At 40.4% G+C, this 22,141-nt stretch overlaps 1 protein-coding gene and 1 long non-coding RNA gene across 16 annotated transcripts in view; one reads left to right on the top strand and one right to left on the bottom strand.

The window, feature by feature from the left end:
• LOC144371684 (uncharacterized) overlaps positions 1-12,287 on the bottom strand; it is a 32,873-nt gene extending 20,586 nt beyond the window's left edge. Inside the window, exon 1 of the long non-coding RNA XR_013431661.1 lies at positions 12,148-12,287. This is a non-coding gene — a long non-coding RNA (uncharacterized LOC144371684). The remainder of the gene's footprint in view (positions 1-12,147) is intronic.
• Positions 188-21,158, top strand: Znf75d (zinc finger protein 75D). Of its 15 annotated transcripts, none has more exons than XM_078034247.1 (9): positions 188-486; positions 1,548-1,994; positions 2,092-2,627; positions 3,872-4,064; positions 4,915-5,006; positions 5,095-5,130; positions 5,349-5,475; positions 6,451-6,528; positions 11,582-11,808. In XM_078034247.1, the coding sequence occupies exons 3-8, from the start codon at positions 2,214-2,216 to the stop codon at positions 6,477-6,479; spliced, it is 891 nt and encodes a 296-aa protein (XP_077890373.1). In that variant the 5' UTR covers positions 188-486; positions 1,548-1,994; positions 2,092-2,213; the 3' UTR covers positions 6,480-6,528; positions 11,582-11,808. The 15 variants fall into 15 exon arrangements, with proteins under 15 accessions (XP_077890373.1, XP_077890372.1, XP_077890371.1 ...); XM_078034246.1 differs by having other exon boundaries at positions 7,752-11,808; XM_078034245.1 differs by lacking the exons at positions 6,451-6,528; positions 11,582-11,808 and adding an exon at positions 19,669-21,158.
• Positions 21,159-22,141: the final 983 nt, after the last annotated feature.

Below are 22,141 nucleotides of genomic sequence, written 5' to 3'. Positions count from 1 at the left end.
CTATCGTAGACTTGCAGTAGACCTGGAGACTCGGTGTCATTAATCCCAGTGCAAAACTGGAGCTGGAAGCAGGATCCTTCAGGATGGCAAGGACTCGAGGGACAGTTCCTGAGTTGGCTAGGAAGACACTTCACAGGTAGAGGTGGGAAGATGACTGGGCGTGGCTGTCAACGCAGTTACCGGAAGCGCATATTTCCTTTTCCGGTTAGGGTTCAGACCACAGATCCGAGACCCAAGAAATAGGAAGTTGGGGTGCGGTGTTGGGGAGGTGGAGAGACTGGGTGGGTGTCTGCTTTTTCAAGGCCCCTGCTCCCCAGAGGCCTTGGAGCTTCTCTCGCCGGGCATCACGCGTTTTCTTTACCTGGCCTCCCCGAGTGGCGCGCGAGTGGAGTTCCGCTCTACAGAGCGGCGGGGAGGCGTGGAGACTTTATAGTGGAACTGAGGAAAAGGAAAGTGGCCGCCACCGAAGCCCAGAGGTGACTGGAGGTAACGGAGAAACAAATCTACCCTTTGGATTCGGTTGGCGAGCCCCCGAGAGACAGCGGTCGCTCCTGCCTTTTGCAGCCGTTGGGGTTGCTGCGTGGCGGCGAGTGGGGGCGGGGATGGGACTGCGTCTTTCAGTATGCGGTGGCTTCGTTGCCAGGCGGCAGATCCGCGGGAGAGCGGGCGGGACTTGTCATCTGCACGGCCACTTTTAATCTCAAGAAGCAATCTCTTTATACCCAATGTACAAATATAACCCAGAGATGCTGGTGAAATACACTCAGACTACTCACATGCAGAGTGCCTACCGGCATCCCTGTGGTCTCTCCATAAGGTGCAGCAAATTGGTGGTGGGGACTGGGGGCAGTTGTGTCCACCACTGTACCTAGCAAAAATTCCGGATTTCCACTAGCTTATGAACATAACGCTAGAGAAGGGGCCATTTCAGCCCCAAAGACACTGGATTCTGTTGACACAAAAATCTAGGAAGTGTCCCTGTATCTCCTGAGCCTGCCTGGACAGCAAGGAACCAACCATTTCTTTGAATACCCATGACATTCTGAAAAGAATTTTTTCACTGTCACTGCTGATCAGATTGTCAATTCTATCCTCAGACTTGAGGATAGGGAAAGTCATTTCCTGAGGAACTGCAAAGTCAGGAGAAAGGTTACTCTTACTCAGATCCTCCCTGTCTATAACAACCTTAATGCATTCATCCTTCCTTCCCTCCCTTCCTTCCAGGTCTCCCTTCGTTCCCCCTCTTTCTCTCCCTTCCATCCTCCCTCCCTCCCTCTCTTCCTACCCCCCTTTCTGTTTCTTTCTGTCTCTTTCTACCTGGCATTTGGATATATTATAAACAAAGGCCAGCTGTAAGTTTTTTTTCCAGTTAAAGTAAGCACAAGAAATAAAAGACAGGTACAAATCTCCACATGCCCTTCATAAATCTTCCAAAGAAGTGCAGCTGTCCCCAAATTTAATCTGGTTGCTTAGTGGGAGAACATTTGCTGAGCAGAATAAGGTTACTTTTTTCCTAATCATACCTCCAATCTCTGTTTTTCTATCAGTATTAATACAGTGGAATGAGAATAGCAAATGGTCCATGAAGTAAAGGCTTCAGTCTTCACAAAAAGATGAAGCAGCATAGAAGTTATTTTTGTACTGACTAGAGCCGAAAGACTGGGATGATCTGTTAAAATTTGGAAAAGCTCAAATATGCTCTAATTGAGAAGGTGTAACAGGAAGCACACAGATTAAGTATTGGATAATTTCAAAGCTGCTTTGGGCCCAAGGGTGCCTGTTTTCTTACCCACCAACCTTTCTCAAATGGAAAGAAAAAAATAAAAAGAACAACCAAAAAGCAGGAATGGGGGAGGAAGACATTGTTGGACATTTTTCTTCTGTGAACTGTGCTTAGTTTCAAAGTTGAGTAACAAAGAAGAAAAACATACTTCTTAAAGTAACCTGTGATCATGAATGTTCTAATACTTGGCAGTTGATTTTAAAGGAGGAGGGTAAGGAATTTCATTTTTCTCTGATAGTAATTAGCGATTGAATATGTGTCATGTGGCTTTCTTTTTGACATGTACTTTTTTTCTGCTCTCCCTCAAGTGCTCTTAGGAAGAAGATCTGTACATTGGTTTTGTACCAAGCCTGATGGGGCCTCAGTTGTCAGAAATGGCACCAGGGAACTGTCAGTTCCACACACAGGAATAAAACTGTTTCTAGAGCAAATGATGATGAGTGAGCTGAATGTAGATGCGTGCTTGAACCCCCACATGGGGGCTATGTTCTGGGAGACTGAAGAAGCTGTGCAAGAAGGCTCCAGTCAGAGGGAGAAATACAGCCCACAAATAGAAAGCCTTCATCCTGAGAGTGCCCGCCAGCGCTTCAGGAGCTTTTGTTATCTTGAAGCACCTGGGCCACTAGAAGCTGTTAACCAACTTCAGAAATTATGCAATCAGTGGCTGAGGCCAGAGACCCACTCAAAAGAGCAGATCCTGGAACTGCTGGTGCTAGAACAGTTCCTGACCGTTCTTCCCAGGGACATCCAGAACTGGGTACAGAAGCATCATCCACAGAATGTTAGACAGGCTGTGGTCCTGGTAGAACGCTTGCAGAGAGAACCTGGTGGAACAAAGAATGAGGTGAGAAGAAAGATTCCTTATATGTGCATTAAAATAGGATAAAGGTGGATATGTGTGGGTGGGCGTTATCAGGGAATGAGATGGATGAAGTCACACTTCTCTTGTGTGGAACTGAAGTCACAGTCATGCAGCAATAGTCAGTCAATAGGTTTCAGAGTTCCTGGCAGAGTCTTTTCTGGCCTTAGAGGGGAAAATGCACTTTTCCTTCTTTAGGGCCAGGATAAATTGGGGGATAGTGAGCCTAGTTTGGCATGGCCAAGGAGATAAGACTCAAGTGCTTAGAAATCAAAATAAAAGACAAGAAATAGTTGGGAAAGGGGAAACATTCCAAAAAGTGGATAGCACTTATAGAAACCAAAGGAGAGAAAGGGTAGCAAACAAAAATCAAAATCAAGTAACTCTGGGGAGATATCAAATTGAGGGAAGAAATGGAAAGCAAAAAAGGAAACAAAAATGGAAAGAAGAAAATGCCAATAGAGAAGTGGAGGGAATTGGGATGATGAGGGGCAGTGTCTTCTACTGGGAACACATACCTCTGTGCTGGGAAAAAAGAATCCTCTCTTAGTGGGACCACATGTGTTTGACCTGCTTGAGAGTGGAGAATCAAGGTATGTCTTTGGGAGATGACAGCACACTTCCTATACATAGCAAAGTACCTGGAGGGATATAGGTAGGGCAGAGCGTATTTTTGGTATCTTACTGCAACCAAATCATGTGGAGGGAGGTTGGAGCCAATCTCTTCCCTCGTTTTCCCTTTCATTGGATCTCCTTTCACCATGAAATCCTTCCTTGTCTATAGGAAGATTGAAAGATCTGACTGACAAGATAAATACTTGTTAATTCAAATCTTTATCTTTGGGAAAAAATTTGAAGATTGAAATCCACTAAGGCAGGGATCCAAGTCAAAAAAGCAAGCTAATGAAGGCAATGTGAGAACAGCCACCCCACCTAACCCCGCTAATGACTTGAACTGTGTCTGGGTACACAGGGTAGGGACTCTTGGCATGAAGGAGGGGAAACTGGAAGTAGGTACAGCTTTTTTCATTTTATCATAATTTTCTTAGATTCTGTGTATACTTCTTCATAAGAACATAGCAACACATTTTCTCTTCATCCTTTGTATTACTTCTTTTAATATCACACACTCCCCAAATCTGTGCTCTCTCTATTCTAGTGCCTCCCTCCTCCTCTACCACCAAACTCAAAGTGAGTTCTGTGCTAATGAGGATGGGGATTATTTCTAGGTCACAGCCCATGAGCTGGGAAAGGAGACAGTGCTCTTGGGAGGAACAGCAGTGGCCCCAGGCTTCAGGTGGAAGCCAGCAGAGCCCCAAGCAATGGGTGTGTTCCAGAAAGAATGTTGCAATATATACCAGGTACTTCAAGAACTGCTGGGCTGGCATACTCACAAAGAAACCCAGCCTGTATATAAAAGAGGTGAGGTGCTTCATAATAATTATTTCCTTCTGGGAGCTGTGATAGTAATTGGTTTAGCTAGAATTTGTGAGAATTTTCCAGGTGCCCAGCTGTGCCTTGCCAGTTATGGTTTCCCAGGTGGGAGTGCAAAAGGTGGGTGAAGGTGGGAATTGGCCTGAGGTGCAGAGATTTTCAAACCACAGAACTCTTATATTCACACCACAGTCTGTATTAGAAATCTGAGAAGAAAGAAGATGACAAAACAGGGACAAGTGGGACCATTATACCCTTATAAGTTGCAGGAGAAATTGGGATCCAAAATGGGCTTAGAATGTGAAGAAAATGACACCAAGAAAGAAATAAAAATCTCCAACGTTTCCTACTGTACACCAGGGGACCTTTGTACTTTGTATTCAAATGTCTCTAATTCTTGCTCAGTTAGGTGAACAATTTGTTTTATAAGATTTAATCTAAGGCTGAGGTTGTGGCTTAGCAGTAGAGTACTTGCCTAGCATGTGTGAGGTGCTGGGTTCCATCCTCAGCATCACATAAAAATAAATAAAAAATAAAGGTATTGTGTCCAACTATAACTAAAAAATATTTTAAAAGATTTAATCTACTTACTAGATTACCTTTTATTAATTTATCCCATGAAATCTGGAGAAATAGTGATCTGAGGAACTGGTTCTATGAAGGGTGGATATCTGATTGCTATTTCCCATGAGATGACAACTCTGGACATCACACACAATGCTTCTCACAGTGATCCATCTTTCTTGAAAGTGTCCCAACATTCTGTATTTTAGAATCAGCTCATGATGTTTGTAAACAGGAAAGAGAGAAATTTTCTCTGGCTCTTTTCCACCCACAGCTGTGCATACTCCACAGATTTTAGCCCTTTCTGAGCAGAAAAGCATCAAAGACTGGAAGATGGCATCAGAGCTCATCTGGCCTGAGTCCCAGGTGAGCTGCACTTTCCAGCTTTCTCAGGCAGACTCATCTCACTTTTTCCTGCTGCCTACAACCCATTAACCTAAGGTATTCCCAGCAGGTATTCTGCAGTGTGTTAGCCCCAAATGTTCTCCAGGTAACTGGGCTTGGCACAATGGGAATGGGAATTGGGTATCTCCCAGGCTGTTTACGGATCTGCTTGGCTCCTTCCTTTCTGCCATCTCACTCCCACCACCCCCTAAATCTTGTACTGCTAACTTCTTCAGCACCTGCCCTACTATGTAATTCAGAGATGGGTAGTAGGATAGCTTCTCCAGTGGCAAGTATTCAACCAAAACCTGTTCTCTTCTTTAGAGTTTGTTGACATTTGAAGATGTGGCTGTGTATTTTTCTGAGGAAGAATGGCAATTTTTGGACCCTTCTCAGAAGACCCTCTACAATGATGTCATGCAGGATAACTATGAGACTGTCATCTCTCTAGGTAAAGATTTTTTTCTCTTTGTACACAAGTTGAAAAATATGTCCTCAGTTTTTGGAAACTACATCCCTTTGAGAGAGCCCTTGTGTTCCAGCACCTTATTGTTTGAATTTGATGGTGTGGAAGAAAGGCACTTCTGTATTCTTTTTTTGTTCTTTAGTTGTAGATGGACACAGTAAATTTACTTTATTTTTGTATGGTGCTGAGGATAGAACCCAGTGCCTCATGTGTGCCATTGAGCACTCTACCACTGAACCACAACCCCCAGCCCAAGGCACTTCCATATTCTAAGTAGAATTATCGATCTGTTGATAAGGCCCTTACCCCATAAACCATATCATTCCCTTCTTAGTAATGGGCATCACTATTTATTCAACTGCTCAGGCCAGAAATCTCTCGGTCACACTTTTTAAAAAGTTTTTTTTAATAGTTATAGATGAATAGAATGCCTTTATTTCATTTGTTTATTTTTTTATGTGGTGCTGACAATCGAACTCAGTGCCTCATGCATGCTAGGCAAGCACTCTGCACTGAGCCACAACCCCAGTCCCTCTTAGTCACTCTTTATTCCAGTCTTTCTGTTATATTCTACAGCCAGTCAAGCAACAAGTCCTCTTTGCTCTGTCTTCAAATGTATCCTGAATCCAACCATGTCTCACACTCTTCCACTCTTACCACCCTAGTTGGAGCCACTGTCACCTCTAACCAAGTCTACCTTCAATAACACTAGATTCCTATTCCCCACATCATTTGCCTCTGTCTTCCTTAGGTTAAGTTCCTAGTTTCCTCACTGCATTTCTTCCCACATCCATAGTAGAATGTAAAGATGATATTGGATCCAAAATTCTGCCCACTTAAACATTTGAAATAAAAAGTTATAAAAAAAGAGTTATTCACTCTTCCTGAAAATAGTCAGGAATTAAGGTGGCAGTTCATGACTTCAAGGTTTTATTCTCAGAATATTATTGTATTTTAAAGTGATCTATTTAAAGCAAGAAGAACCATAGATCGAAGTTCTCCAAGAGTACAAGGAAAGTCTTGGAGCATTTCCTACAGGTAAGTATATTCATCGGAAGAAGAGAAGTATTCTTTGGTAGGAACTTTATAGGGGTTTAATATCTTAAGATTCTGCTCTTATATTTTTCATTGAAATTTTTATTGTAGTTATTTTAGATTCACATGCAGGTTTAAAATATAATATAAAAGAGAATCTGTGTATACATTACTCAGTGTCTGCAATGATAACTTTTGCAAAAGTATATCACAATCAGACTATTGCTATTGATGTGACCTACTGATCTTAAGCAGATTTCCCAAATTTTACTCTAATTGTTGTATGTGTCTATTATTTCTGTACAGTTTTATCACGTGTAGATTTATGTATTCACCACTATAGTCACGACCATACTGGATAGTTCCCTTACCATAAAATTCCCTCCTATTGCCCTTGCATAATCACATATACTTCCATCCCATTCCCCACTAATCCATTCCAACTGTTAATCTGTGAACATTCCTAACATTTTGGCATTTGAAAAATCTTATATGAATGGAATCATGAAATATGTGGTTTTGGGGGATTAGATTTTTTCATTTAGAATAATTTCCTAGAAATTCGTCTAAGTTATTAACATGTCTCAATGGCTCATTTCTCTTTAACCACTGAGTAGCATTCCACATAACTATCTTATATAGGTTTTTCTCCAGAGTGTTCATTTATCTGGGACACATGCTTCAAGGGTAGAATCGCTGTTTCATATGGTAATTGCATGTTTAAATTTATAAGAAACTGCCAAACTGTTTTCCTCAGTGTCTGTACCATTTTACATTTCTACCAACAATATATGAGTAATCCAGTTTCTCTCTACATCCTTGCCAGTGTTTAGTCTCAATAATTTTTAAAATTTTAGTCATTCTGATATGTGTAATGGTATCTCACAGTGGTTTTGATTTGTGTTTCCCTAATGGCTGCTGATGTTTGTTTGATATCTTCTCATGTGCTTATTTGTCATCTCTTACTCTTCAGTGCAATGTCTTTTGGCCATATTTTAGATGGGTTGTTTATTAACTGTTGACTTTGGGGAGTTCTTTATATAGTGTAGATTCTAATGTTTGTCAGATCAATGATTTGCAATTATTTTATCCCAGTCTATATATTGTCTTTATCCTCTTCCCATGGGTTTCCACTCAGTAAGATTTTTTTTTTTTAAAGAGAGAGTGAGAGAGAGGGGGACAGAGAGAGAAAGAGAGAATTTTAACATTTATTTATTTTTTCTTAGTTCTCGGCGGACACAACATCTTTGTTGGTATGTGGTGCTGCTGAGGATCGAACCCGGGCCGCACGCATGCTAGGCGAGTGCGCTACCGCTTGAGCCACATCCCCAGCCCTCAGTAAGATTTTTAATTTTGATGAGGACCAATTTTTCCTATTATAGATTGTTTTTGTATCAAGTCTAGAATTCTGACTAGCTTATCCCTAGATCCCCATGATTTCCTCCTAAAACTTTAATAATGTTATATTTTACATTTAACTCCATGATCTATTTTTGAGTTAGTTCTTCTTGGTTTTTTTTTTTTTTTTTTTTTTGGTACTGGAGATTGAACCCAGGGGTGCTTAACCACTGAGCCACATCACCAGCCCTTTTATATTTTATTTAGAGACAGGGTCTCTCTGAGTTACTTAGGGCCTCATTAAGTTGCTAAGGCTGGCTGTGAACTCTCGATCCTCCTGCCTCAGCCTCCCTAGATGTGTGCACCACCATGTCCGGCCTTGAGTTAGTTTTGAATGAAGTGTGAGCTTTAGGTTGAGGTTCATTTTTATTTTTCTTCTTGCCAATGGAGGTCTAATTACTTCAGCATCATTTGTCGAAAATACTGTCCTTCCTCCATTGAATTGTCTGGCATGTTTATGTTCATTCTATTCCACTGAGCTCTGTATCTGTCCTTCTGCAAATATTGCACTCTCTTGATTACTGTAGCTGTATTGTAAGCCTTAATATCTATCCAGCAAAGTGTCCTACTTATTTCTTCATCAAGATTCTCTTACCTATTGTAGGACCTTTGCCTTTACATGCAAATTACAGAGTAAGTTGAACTGTGTCTGAAGTAAATTGTGTTTTGCCAGAAATTACATTAAATGTAATATTAGTTTGAAAGGGATTGTCATGTTTATTGTGTTGATTCTCCCAATCCATGAACACAGTATATCTCTATTTATTTAAGTCTTTGATTTCTTTCCTCACTTTTTTATAATTTTCAGTGTATAGATATTCTACATGTTAAGTGCATGCATAAGTTTTTCATTTTCATGGAACAATTCCTTTTATTTTCTTGCTTATTGCATTAGCTTCAACTTCTGGTACTATGTTGAATTAGAGTGGCAAGAGAAACATCTTTGACTTGTTTCCAATTTAGCATGAAAACATTCAGTCTTTCACCATTACCTAAGATATTAGCACTGTTTTTTTTTTGTTGTTGATATTCTTTATCAAGTTGATATAATTCCTAATTTTACTACTGTTTTCATCATGAATGGATGTGGTATTTTGTCAGATGCTTTTTCTGTGTCAGTTGATAGGTACATATGATCTTTCTTCTTTAGTTTGTTGAAATGGTGGATTATGTGGATTGATTTTCATATGTTGAACCAGATTTGCATACCTGCAATAAATCCGGCTTTGTCATGGTATATAAATCTCATAACTTAACTGCAATCTCATTGACTTACTGCATTCAGTTAGTCAATATTTGCTGACAATTTTTGTGTTTAAGTTCATGGGAAATGCGACTATAGTTTCCTTTTTTACTATTATCTTTGAATGTTTATAGTATCAATGTGATACTCGTCTTATAAAATGAGTTGGGTAGTATTTCCTCCTCTTTTTTGGAAGAGATTACATAAAATAGTTGTTAATTCTTTGAATGTTTGGTAGAATCCTCCAATGACACCATCTGTACTTGGAGATTTTTTGAGGGGACGACTTTTAAATTGTGAGCTCCATTTGTCTTTAATGGTCAGAGTACCATTCAGGATCTATTTCATATTGTTTGAATTCTGGTATTTGTAGTTTTTTTAGGAATTAGTCCATTTTAACCAACTTAAAATTCATGAATGTAAAATTCATAGAATTCCCTTACTTTCTTATTTACAGAGTATATAGTAATACACTATTTCATTCAAGATATTGGTGATTTGTGTCTTCTCTTTCTTTTTGTCAGTCTTTATAGAGGTTTACCAGCTATTTTTTTTTAAGAATGGGCTTGCTTTTAGTTTTATTTTGGTTTCTGTCCTTTATTATTTTCCCTTTCAGCCTGCTTTGAGTTTATTTTAGTTTTAGTTCTTTGAGGTAGGAACTTAGATTATCGATTTGAGATACATTTTTTTTGTACTGGGGATTGAACCCAGGAATACTTTTCCACTGAGTTACAATCCCAACCTTTTTTATTTTGAGACAGGGTCTTACTAAGTTGCCCAGACAGGCCTCAAATTTGCAGTCTTCCTGCTTCATCCTTTCGAATCACTGGGATCACAGGCATGTACCACTGTGCCTGGCCACCTTTCCTTTTTTCTATTATGAGCACTTATGGATACAACTTTCTTCTGATCATTTCTTTAACTAAAATTAATATATTTTGATATATTTTAATTTCATTTTTTTTAACTTTCAGTATTCAAAAATTTCCTTTGAGACTTTCTCTTTGGACCATGGATTGTTTAAAAGTGTATTTCATTTCCATATTTTTAAATTTTCCTATTGCTTTTCTAGTTTGATGACATTTTTGTCAGGCTTCCCTTTCATATAGGTTGTGATTTTTTTGTTCTTGGCCTGATGAGTGATTATTTATTGTATACAGATAATTTTGTGTATTAGGATAGAAGAGTCTGGTTCCTATTTAAATATTTTATTTTAGCAGGCAGTCACTGGGTTTTACTTTAGCACACAGGTTCTTTCTTACTTTTATGAGGTATGTTTCCAATAACAGTTTAATTTTCTGAGCCTTTATGATGTTAATTGGTCTCATTGGTTTATGTGGTACTGTTGGGGCTCCCATGGATCCTAGCTATTGCTGACTGAGGGTGTGGAAGACATTTTCCTTGAGCAGGATATCTCCTAGTGGGGAAGGGGAGACTCAGACTCATGGGGATGAAGAGGCTTCCTAGGCTAGGTGGCTGGTGGCTTAGTCCCTTTTGCCAGTTCTGCCTCTTCACATAACTTCTGTTGAAGGGAGGGAGTCTCATGTGTATGAATTTTAAAAAGCTTCTGTTCCTTTCCCTTGATGGGGCTGGGTCTCTTTTGCCAATCCTGTCCATTCACCTTGGAATCTCTCACTGAGGTTGGGGAAAGTCTCTACCCCAGCATGGAAGGCAGGTATCTGTCTTGGCTACTTACTATGGATAAATCCCAGGCTAATCCTCTTGGCCAATTTTGTCTTGTTTCTCTGATATTGTAAGAAGGATTTCCATTCATGCAACTTTCTATTGATATTATAGGGATTGGAAAGCCCTGGATCTGAGTAACTTTCTTCTGCTGGGATATAAGACTCTCTACTATGCTATTCTTCTATCCCTGGACTCCAAACCAATTTGCCTTCTTCTTAACATTTTTTTAAATTGGTGTATTATAATTTTACATGATAGTGGGATTCATTATGCCATATGTGTACATACACATAACACAATTTGATCAGTCTCATTCCTCATTGCCATCCCTTCCCACCTTTTCCTTCCCTGGATCCATTTGCTCTACTCATTATTATTTTAATCATTGTGCTGTAATTATATTATTATGTTATCTCTAAGTGAGGAATTCATTGTGGTATATTCATACGTGGACACAGCATAATTTGGTAGATTTTATTTCCCAGTATTTCCCTATTCCCTTCTTAATACTTTTTAGAATTCTCTTTTGGTTGTTTCTTACATTATTTAATGGGTTTGTTGTTTGCAGGGAGGATTGGGGAGAAATGGATCTGTATAATTTTGTTCAGATTGGACCAGAAATCACTTGTTTCTGTACATCTTAATAGCAATCATCATTGACTTTTCTCTCCAATCCTGTAGTTTTTGCTCTGGGAACCAGATGGCTGATTCTTCTATTTATTCTAACAGGGTTAAAGCTCAAAAATGGCACTGGAAATGATCAGCTTAAATCTGTTTCTCCATCAGAAATACAAGCACCAGGATGCAAAGTATCAAAGAAGACCAGAGTGAAAGTTGTCCAGAAAACAATGGGCAAGGAAAATCATGATGATATATACAGGGTACAGAAACAGGGTCGAGCTTTACCAAGGAAGAAAAGAAAGAAACTTTCAACTTGCAAACAAGAGCTTCCAAAACATATGGATCTTCACAGGAAAGGATACACAGGAGAGAAACCTTTTAAATGTCAGGAATGTGGGAAAAGCTTCAGAGTTAGCTCTGATCTTATTAAGCACCAGAGAATTCACACTGAAGAGAAGCCCTATAAATGTCAACAATGTGATAGGAGGTTTAGATGGAGTTCAGATCTCAATAAGCACTTCATGGCACATCAAGGAATAAAACCATATAGATGTTCATGGTGTGGGAAAAGCTTCAGTCACAACACAAATCTACACACACACCAACGAATTCACACAGGAGAGAAGCCTTTTAAATGTCAAGAATGTGGAAAAAGATTTATTCAGAACTCTCACCTTATTAAACACCAGAGAACTCACACAGGTGAGCAGCCTTATACTTGTAGCATGTGCAGGAGAAACTTTAGCAGACGTTCCAGCCTTCTTAGACACCAAAAACTCCATAGGAGTAGGGAAGCATGTTCAGTATCTCCAGTCTGAAAAAAAGTGACTATATGGAATAACAGAAATGATAAAGGAATACAAAATTATGAGACATCCAATGATAGGAAACCGATTATCAACAGAAAGTTTGGGAGAGGTTTATGTTCTGCATCACAGAAAGGAATCTAAGCTATCTCTATTATTCAGCATTGTATCTTCAGTGCCTAGCACAAGACTGGTACCTAATGAGTACATTATAAATAAAAGATTGAAAATATAGGTATCAGATACATCAATAGCTATTCATTTATCTAATTATTCAGAGCTTATTCACTCTCAATGACAAAGTCTTTAGGTATCAGGTGTTAAGCAAATGCATGCTAGTCACAAGTCCTACTGTCATTCTTCATTCTTTCTCAGGAGAAATGGAAAATAAGAGTATTCTAGGCCTCCTGAAGGTAACTCAGAGAGGAATTCTGAACTATGGACAGTTTATAGTTGTGATTCTGTCTCCATGAACAACCAAGCCTAGGGTTCAGGAGAACTTCAATAGTTTTTTTATTTTAAGGAGAACTTTGTAACAGCAAGAGAGGATTCAGTGCTTGTCCTGGGTAAAGTGCTTCTGTTCTAGTTGTCTTTTTCCAGAGTTTCCACCACTGCAATGTCTTTTGTTATTGAATTCCAAGCAACAAGGAAAGGCCTGAAGGCCAAAACAGACCTAGGGTCCTTGCAAGCACTTGAACTCTACCTTTGCCTTTCAACACAGTCATATAGTCTGAAGTGATGATAGAGGCAGTCTGGGCCCTCATCCAAATATCTATCTATTTGTATAAAGAATAGAGCAGTGGTTAATTGATTTTTTGCTTTTGATCATGTACTCTGGAGGTTTTCAAGTCAGTGCCATATTGTTCTAGGCCTATTGAAGTTTCATTTTTATAGCTTACGCAGCCTTAACTCTATACACTTGAATGCTCTACAGGAAGGTCTGAGCATTATTTTACTGATAATGGCAAGGAGAGTCTGTAGCCTCTCTACCTTGGTGCACATCTGACACCAGGAGGGAACATCCAGAAATATCCAAGAAAAGTAAGGTGTGTGGCTTAGAGTTATGGTACCAGTCAGAGCCAAGCTAGATGCAAACTGTTTTCTGATGTAGTTTTTCTTTTTTCTCCACTGGTTTAAGTGATTATCTCATAACATAATATAATGTGAAGGCTGAGGATATAGATGAGTAGTACAGAGTTGCCTAGTATGCACAAGGCCCTGGATTTAATATCCAGTACTTCACCCCACAAAATAACAAAAAAGAAAATGTAATATCAAAGGAAATGGAATTCATGGATTTTTATCTGTGTCAGAGCCTGGATTGTGATGTTGGCCAAGGCTTCAGTTTATTTATTTAGTATTTCTCCCCTTCCCCAGTACTGGGGATTGGACACAGGAACAGTATACCACTGGGGTACATCCACAGTACTTTCTGTTTTCTTCTTAAGACATCATCCCACTAAGTTACCCACACTGGCCTCAAACTTGGCACTCTACCATTGAGCTACATCCCCAGCTCTCCACTCTCTGTGTGAATTCATGTCTGCATCCTGGATAGCTGTTATCACATCACCATTCAAAGGACTGGGTCACACTAAGTTGCCCAGGCTGGCCTCCTGCCTTAGCAGCCTGTGTTTTGTTTGCCACCATGCCCAACCTTTATTTACAATTTCATGCAATTTTACTTTCTAATAAATTTCATGCAATTTTACTTTCTAATAAAAATGAAATGTTTCATATGAAATTTAAGCATTAAACAAAGCTCCTTTTATATCAAACTACCCAGAAATGGCCAACATTGACTTCTTTGAAATAGATGCTTTCCACATTTTTTTCCTCCAAGAGACCTTTCTGAGTCTTTTTCCAGTTTACAAAATAGGGATGAAAATTTATACCTCTCAGGGTTCCTGTGAGGATTAAATGAGACACACATGAAAGCATGCCTAATGAGTAACACAACAGATGTTCTGTAAACATTTGGAACATTCTTCATTCATCTCTCATTTAGTTATTTAGAAAATAAACTTGGTCTGCTTTTCCAGCTTTTAAGTGTGCTTAATAAGTGTTCCATTGTTTTCAGTTTTTTTAGGTCTGTTAGTGATAGAAGGGTCATTTCTGGCATATGGCATTCCCTTCTAGAGATGTTCTTCTTTAGTTAACATTAAACAATAAGCTAATGTCTCATTTCAGCTAGATACACTGCTCATGAGTAACAGAACCAAAATGTAATAGAAACTCTCAACTTGAGATGCCTGAAAATGGAGGGGAGGTGATGGTAAGGGGTGGAAATTTTGTGGACAGAATTTATGCCATTAGGTGCATCCTCAAACTAATTGTATTTGAAATGAAAAAGGAAAGAGGTGACCACATCATAAAATGACCACTAAAAAGAATGAAAGAGCTAAACCAAGAGGAGGAAGTGATCTGAAAGGGAAGGATCCCATTATATTTCTAAAAGCTTGGAGACTGTGCCTTGTAGAACTAACTGAACTTATACCCTTTGAACTAAGAAGGGGAAATCCCACTTCTTGCAGAGAGCTCTACTCTCTGTGTGAACCCATGTCTGCATTCTGGATAGCTGTTACCACATCACCATTCAAAGGACATTCATTTATCAATGTAGCTTTTAGAAAAAGGATTGACTCAAAAATTCAAGGAAGCACTGAGTCAGTGGAGCCAGCAGGTAACAAGTCCCCAAAAGTGGGTCAGCAAGAGGGCTCTCTGTTTCCACTAAGCTGCTGGCCCCAGTTATAATACTTATTAGCTTCAAAGTTCATCTTACAGGTCCTATGTACACTGGCACCATTCCCAGGAGGGGGGGGGGTCACAAGCAAGTAACATGTGGGTCCTGTTTGAGAGATCAGTTATTCAAGGAAAGTGACAGAAAATGATTGCCTTTAGATGTGTCTGGGGAGAAAGAGAAATGAAGTCATCATCATTTGAATAGAAGGGCTGAAGGAAGAAGTACATTCTCATCCCAAATTTGTGTAACACAATTTAGAAGTCAGAGATCATGGTCAACTCATCAATATCCAGTATTCCCTTTCAGCCCTTTGACAGTCTTCCAGGCCCCATTTTCCACTCATCCCTCACTCTTTCATGTAGCCTTCACCATCTCAGAAAAAGAAGGAAAGTCCCATATCTGGAGAAATGGACAATAAGGAATGAAATGGCAGGATGGGATAAAGGGAGAGATGTCATTCTACCTCATACCTGCCTACTACCTCTCCAGCATATGGCTGAGACATGAACTCCATGGCCTTACTGAGGACACAGTGGAAAGACAGCATGCAAAAGCTCAGGGACTGGAAAAGTGCCCAGTATTCATTTAGGGGACAGAATAAAGAAGTGTATGCTCCAACCCCAAATCCCACAGGAGATCCCACATTTCACAGACCAAACTGAGGAGACAGGAGCTCACCTGAACCAGGTGTGAACCAGTCTCTGTGCTCCCGGAGAAGATGAGCTGAACAAAGAGAGGATGGGAAAGCAGAGAACAACAATTCTTTTCCACTCAGGTGTACATTTGTAAGGCCTGAGATTGGAAGTCAAGGGTTTAGGGAGCAGAATGTCAGTTTGTGCTGTGGCTGGTGCATAAGAACGTATCTGTGGGTTGAGGGTAGTTCATACCAGATCCAGGTCTTCACCTTCCCCTTCCCCGCTGATAGTGACATGACTTCTGCCCATGGACTTGTTTGGGTCACTTCCAGCCCCCCCCCACACCTCCTCCTCTTCTTCCTTCACTTTCCAGTTCCCTCTGCCATAGTCCAAGCCTACTCCTGCCATTTTGCCAATACCATTTCCATTAAACAGGAAAGGATGAGGTGCCAGGGACAGGGCCCAGTGAGTGCTACTGTGTTCTGCTGTTTTTCCCAGGGGAATTGGCATAAGAAATGACAGTGGATAGGCATGGCTGGGGAGAGAAGAAGGAACAAGATGGAGTCATGATCTAGTTTTTCCTCAACAGATTTAAATGCATTCCTTGCTACCTCCTCTCTTTATTCCTTGAAAACCAAGACATGGCAGGTAGGTGGGCATGATGATGACTTGGGGAGGAAGTTGCTTCTAATTTGAAGGCTCCCTATAAAAGTCCTATCCCTGGATCAGCAGTGGTTCATAGTCACTCCTCCTGAGCACTCTCCTTCTTTGCCTTCCTTTTCTTCCTCTGTGCCCCGTGTTCCTTAAAACCATTGTGGGTTCAGACTAGGGACATAGCTGTGGAAGAAGGAACAATGGGATAACTCTCCCAAGATCAAAGATCATGAGTATATGAGGGGAGAGGGAAGGAACCATGGTTGAGAGCTGCATAGGGACCATGTTTTCTCAGATTTTAGCAGGGAAAGGAGAGAGGGAAGGAGGCAAGGCCAGCTTCTGGAAGTGAGTTGTGCTCCAGGGCTGGGATTTAGGGAGGTAGTGGAGATGAAGATCTAGGCAACACCAAGAAGGGTTTTCTTATGTTTCTTCTCAGGCTCTAGGTATCTCCATATGAGACTTGGAATGGCATGAAGGAACCGACTAACATGAGGGCTGCAGCAGACACTTCAGAGAAAGTTCATAGAGCATAAACTTTCATACTTGGGGGTTTGTCTATTCAGGTTGTACCCACAGGAATGTATTCATCTACAAGCTTTCCTTAGGGAGGCCCTCAGTTTCCATAAGGGAGTGATTCTGGTTTTCCTTCTTTACCTCATGCCCCATTCTAATGTAAATAACAGGAGTATAGGAGTATAAGGATCCTATTTTGGTGACATTCCCCATGTTAGAGGCTGGTGCAAGTGGTCTCTTGGTTGCTTCTTATAAATCCATTCTTAGGGTGGTGTGGGTTTTTGTTCTTAGAGGATGCCAAACCTGTCTTTCTATCAGGATGTCTCCTCATCAGGGGCTCCATTTCCAAGCTCTTTAAGAAAGAGCTGCTCTTTTAACAGGGAGTGCCATGTCCTCTCAAAGTACTTCTTGTCCCTGTGCCCTGTATGATTGAGAAATCATCCTCTTTCTACCCATTTTCAGATGATAAAGCATAGGGTAGCAAGCTAAATGCTGGATGAGCCTAATGACTTTAGGGTTAAATATTAACTTAATTTTCACCTTGTTCTCATCCATTTCACAAATATGCACATTTTTAAGTGCAGGTACAAAATCTCCACATGTTCCCTTAACTTTGAAGCTCTCTATGCCTCTTTCTAATCTCTCCTGTTTCTGTCTTTAGGATTGCCAACTTTCTTGGTGCCCTTCACATACTCTGGTAGATGGGTCTGCACTAGTTCTGCGGTTTCCCTAGGTAGGAAGCCCTGGAAATGTTCTTGACCCAACACCTTTACCATCTGGCACATCAGTCACCAACCACAAAGTTGGCTTCATTGACTCTGGCAGCATCTGGGGGTGGAATTGAATCAAATACCTAGGATGCAACTCTTGTGCCTCCCCAACCATCAGATATGCCTGATGGCCCTTTGTCACTCAGTCTGCCCAGCACACTCTCTCTCTAAGAACTTCCCTGGCAGAATTCACACAGAAGCCTGAAAAGATATAGCAGGGAAACATAAGCTCTTCCTTCTCTTCAGGGAGATTTGCCTTGCTCTGAGCATTTCTATCTCTTGCCTCATTCTGGAGCCAGGCAGGAGCAGGATCCATCCAGCAACCTAGAGGTAGACTTCACCATGGACACTATGAAGGAGACTCAGCATGATTTCTGAGGCCTGCCCAACGTTCTCATAGGAGTTGAGGACTGCCTCTAACAGTACAGGTGGGTCCTCATCTCTCAGATTTGCAGCTTCTCAACCCCTGTAGGTCAGCAGCAGCCTTGGCACTGGAGGCACAGAGAGGCCTCTAGAGATGTCTGAAGAGCAATTTCTGGGGAGTCTTTCGTCAGCTAGGTCTTCAGGACAAGGGTTACTTGTGCCTGGGAGTACACAGAGACTGAAGGAATTCAGCATGGGAGTTGTAAAGGAATCCATTTCCAAATCCTCACTTCCATATATTCAGAAGAAAATGTTAAAGGAGGTTCTCTTTTCCTACCTACTCATTACTACCCAACTTTCATCACTCTCCTCTGTCCTTAATGCTGCATTGCCTTAGAGTTTACCATCTGCCATGAGGCAAAGTAGATTTCAAATGAACACTAGGTATATAATTTTCCTCTTGACCTGCAAGACTTTGAGCAAATAACAATACTCCAATGAGCCCTGGTTTCTGCCTCCCTGAAGTAAGATAGTTAAAGTTGTCCCACTCACTTCATAGAATGGCTTTTAGGACCAAGTTAGAGGCTGTAAAGTCATACTTAATAACTTTATAAATATTGGAGTTATTTACATCATTACTATTATTATATATAAGGAGTTTGCATTCTTATCTACTTTCACAATTTATTGAGTATAATGAAGAAAGTGTAGATGTTAGTGTATCCTATTTGGAGAGAATCCAATATATTAAACTCAGTAAGTTCTTTTATATAATTCAACAATGCCATAGAAGAGTTCAAACCATGGCCCTGTGGAAAATGGGAGTAACCTGCAGTTTTCCCTCTTATAAGGAAGGAGAAAGGGAATAGAGATGTGGAAAATAGCAACAGTGTTTGATTTTTCTTTTACTCATAGCTTGACTTCATGGATTTAGTTTAATGGAGAAAGGCTCTCTCTACTGAAAAATCAACATTTTTTTTGGTACCAGGAATTGAACCCAGGGATGCTTTACTACTGAGTAACATTCTCAGCCCTTTTTTTATTTTTGATTTTGAGACAGGGTCTCAATAAGTTGCTTAGGGCCTTGCTAAGTTGCAGAGGCTGGCTTTGAACTTGAGATTCTCCTGCCTCAGCCTCTTGAGCTGCTGGGATTACAGGCGTGTGCCACTGCACCTGGTGAAAATCAGCATTTGGGTAGGTATCCATCTGTGTTAGAAAGTTCTCAAAATCTCTCCATCCATAATTATTGCTGAGTACCTACCATGTGTATCAGGCACTAGAAATACAATATGAGCAGAACACACAAGGTCCTTGACTTTACAAAGTTTACTGTATATTGGAGAAGCAAAAGTATTAAAGAATTAGAAAAAAATTCAATTGTATAATTCCAATATTGTAAAATTCTAGGAGTGCTCACATTTCCAACTTGGAAAGATGGTGCTTCTTATTTTCAGGATTCAGTTGGACGATGCTATGCTGAGTAGGAATGGAGAGATACCCATCATCAGTCAGGGTTTTGGAGTTGGAGGAAGCAAACAGTGGGTGAATTAGTGTCTCCTCTAAAGAGAGGCCAATTTGGTAGGAATGATTGGCATTACTCTTCCTAATGTTGTTAAGTGATAGTTATATTTACATATTAAGCTATACTAAGCAAAGATGGTTCCAGATGGACAGAAGGAAGGCCTTACGTTTCCCTGCTATATCTTTTCAGGTTTCCCTTTGACATCTGCCAGGGTCAGTTCTTAGAGCAATGTGTTATGAGAAAAAAAACTGCAGAGATGAATCTGAAAGAAGGTTATTGAAGCTGAGGAAACGGGAAGAACTAAATAATCCAAAGCAGAGCTGGCTTCCATGAAGGTGCAACCTGGTTCTCCCTATGCATAGTCTGGCCCCTGCTTTGTGGCCTTGTAAGGCTGCGTGTTGCAGGTCAGAGTGGGGGGCAGCACTGAAGGCTGTGGTTTGTATGCATACTTACATGCACACTATTTCCTTTTGTGCAGATTTCATCAGGGAATGGCTGTGAAACTTACTGTTTGAGGCCTGTTACTTTATAGCTTCTAAAACAAACCCATCATTTAAAACCCATCACTTAAAACAACATAGAAAAAGAAATCTAAAAAATCCTACACTTGTGCGAGGTAGATGTTTAGAGGGAAAAGCTATCATCACCAGAATATGATTCTGTTGAGGCAGACTCACCAAAGGAGCCTGAGCTCTTAGTGACTTGGATCACTTTGCACCTGCAACGTGTGTTCAAGAAAGACCACAACAGAGGATTACTGCAGTTAGACTGAACCTGAGCCCCCAAAGTGCTTGGGGAGCATCACATTAGCTTCAGCCTGAGATCTTCACCTCACAGATCTACACTTACAAACTGGCAACACAGACCAGAGTACCTGGATGTGACACATGTAGACTTTTTCAGATTTTTGGTATTTGCATCGTAATTGTTTTTGCATAATTGGCAACAATCCTCTTTTTATCTCTTCATTAATTTTGTTACCTTTTAAAACAAAACGCTGTTTTAGTTCTTTGTTGAAACATAGTATACGTGGTTTTTACATAAAATGGAATTTAACTTGACGAGTAGGGTCTGCTAGGTTACAACCAAAAGGGACTTTCATTTCTTTATTCAATCATTGATTGATATGATTTAATATTTATTTAATGTATTTTAAAGTATTTAATGTATATACTTATTATTTACTTTTTTAAAAAGAATGAGATTATATTCATCTTCTCATTTTAAAAATAGTATTTAGGCAGCCTGAGGTGACATTTTTCAGTCAGATCTCTTTGTCACACCCCTAGAATGCCAACCTGTAGGCCACACTGGACCATCAACTATAAAGCATGAATGACTGGAATGTCTAGCAGCAGGATGTGTCTGGATAAATTGTGGGGAATCCATGATGGATTACACAGAAGCCGCTGGAGCCATGTGCTGGGTTTAGTTGTGCCAGGGGGCAAAGATAGACACATAGGTATCACAAGACAGCAGCAAGCAACGTTGCAGGTCAGAGGACATATCATGACCCAATGTCTGTAAAAACTGGCAGTTTTGAAATATTAAAGTATTAGGGTAGGTACACAGTAACACGCTGGATACAGCATAACTGGGGGAGGGGCGTGGGATTTTTGCCTCGTGGGCTAGACATTTCATTTGTTTTCCATTTGCATTAAATGTTTTATATCACATAATGTGTGTCCAGCGCATATATGGGAGTGTAAGCTAATATGGTAAAACAGAAAATAAGTCGGGTTAAACATCAGGACATCAGGAGGGGCCTTTCATGGGTTTTTTACACAAGTATAAACAAAAAATGTTCAAAATCTCATTAATCAAGTTTGATGTGTATCTGAGTTTCCATTTTCAACACTCCAAACTTGGGAAAACTATTCATCCTGGGTCTGGTGTGGTTTACTTTCCTCAGCTAAACACAAGCAGACTGTGTTCAGCTGTCCCTTTTGAAGTGCATTCACAGCAGCGCAAGGTGGCACTTGTATGCTCAGATCACTGCCATCCTCCTGCTACAGTGTCTGGCCTGCCTCACTTGCCAGTGAGTTCTAAAAAGGATCAGCATAACCCTCTACCAACAGGGGCCCACCCTCTGAATGAACTGTGGGGTGAGTGTAGTCAACGGACTACCCTGCATTTATTGAAAACTTCATCGGGTTCTGTGTGCTGATGTCCAAAGAAGCACATGCATACATGAAGTGAGAAAAACAAGTTCACAGTAGAGTGTGTCTACCAGGTCCCCATTTTCAAATGGGGGGAAAAAATCTCTGGAAGGAGACATAAGACCTAGCCTGGCCACCTCTAGAGTCCAGAAGTAGAGAAGGAGAGTTTGTGCCACCCACTCCATGTCCTCCATACACGTTGGTAATTTTCAATGAGCACGTAAATCTCCATCACAATAAAGAGAATCCCTGGAAATATTCTCAGTGTAAAACAATATAGTAACACAACAAAATACAGCAGTCTCCCTGTTCCAGGGACCTGTGGTGTTTGGTCCACAATTCACATAGGTAAAATTTGTTAGAATCTCATCTTGGAGAAGGTGGATTCTCTGGGATGCAGAGGATTCAGAAAATGATTTGTAAAAGCGGGTTGTGTCCCTTGAGAAACAAATAGGTGAGGTTTTTAAACCAGGTGGGGTTTAATTTCCCAAGTCAAAAAGGGA

This window comes from Ictidomys tridecemlineatus, chromosome X (genome assembly GCF_052094955.1).
Source record: "Ictidomys tridecemlineatus isolate mIctTri1 chromosome X, mIctTri1.hap1, whole genome shotgun sequence".
In the NCBI taxonomy this organism is placed as follows: domain Eukaryota; kingdom Metazoa; phylum Chordata; class Mammalia; order Rodentia; family Sciuridae; genus Ictidomys; species Ictidomys tridecemlineatus.
This window is presented reverse-complemented; position numbering and strand designations above follow the sequence as displayed.

What these genes read in the sequence shown, in the direction of transcription:
- Znf75d (XM_078034241.1), top strand. Translation starts at nt 2,214, where the DNA reads ATGATGATGAGTGAGCTGAATGTAGATGCGTGCTTGAACCCCCACATG. An exon ending in CCAGCCTGTATATAAAAGAG is followed by an intron (nt 4,065 to 4,914) that starts GTGAGGTGCTTC and finishes TTCCACCCACAG; the next exon opens with CTGTGCATACTCCACAGATT. An exon ending in TAGCCCCAAATGTTCTCCAG is followed by an intron (nt 5,131 to 5,348) that starts GTAACTGGGCTT and finishes TCTCTTCTTTAG; the next exon opens with AGTTTGTTGACATTTGAAGA.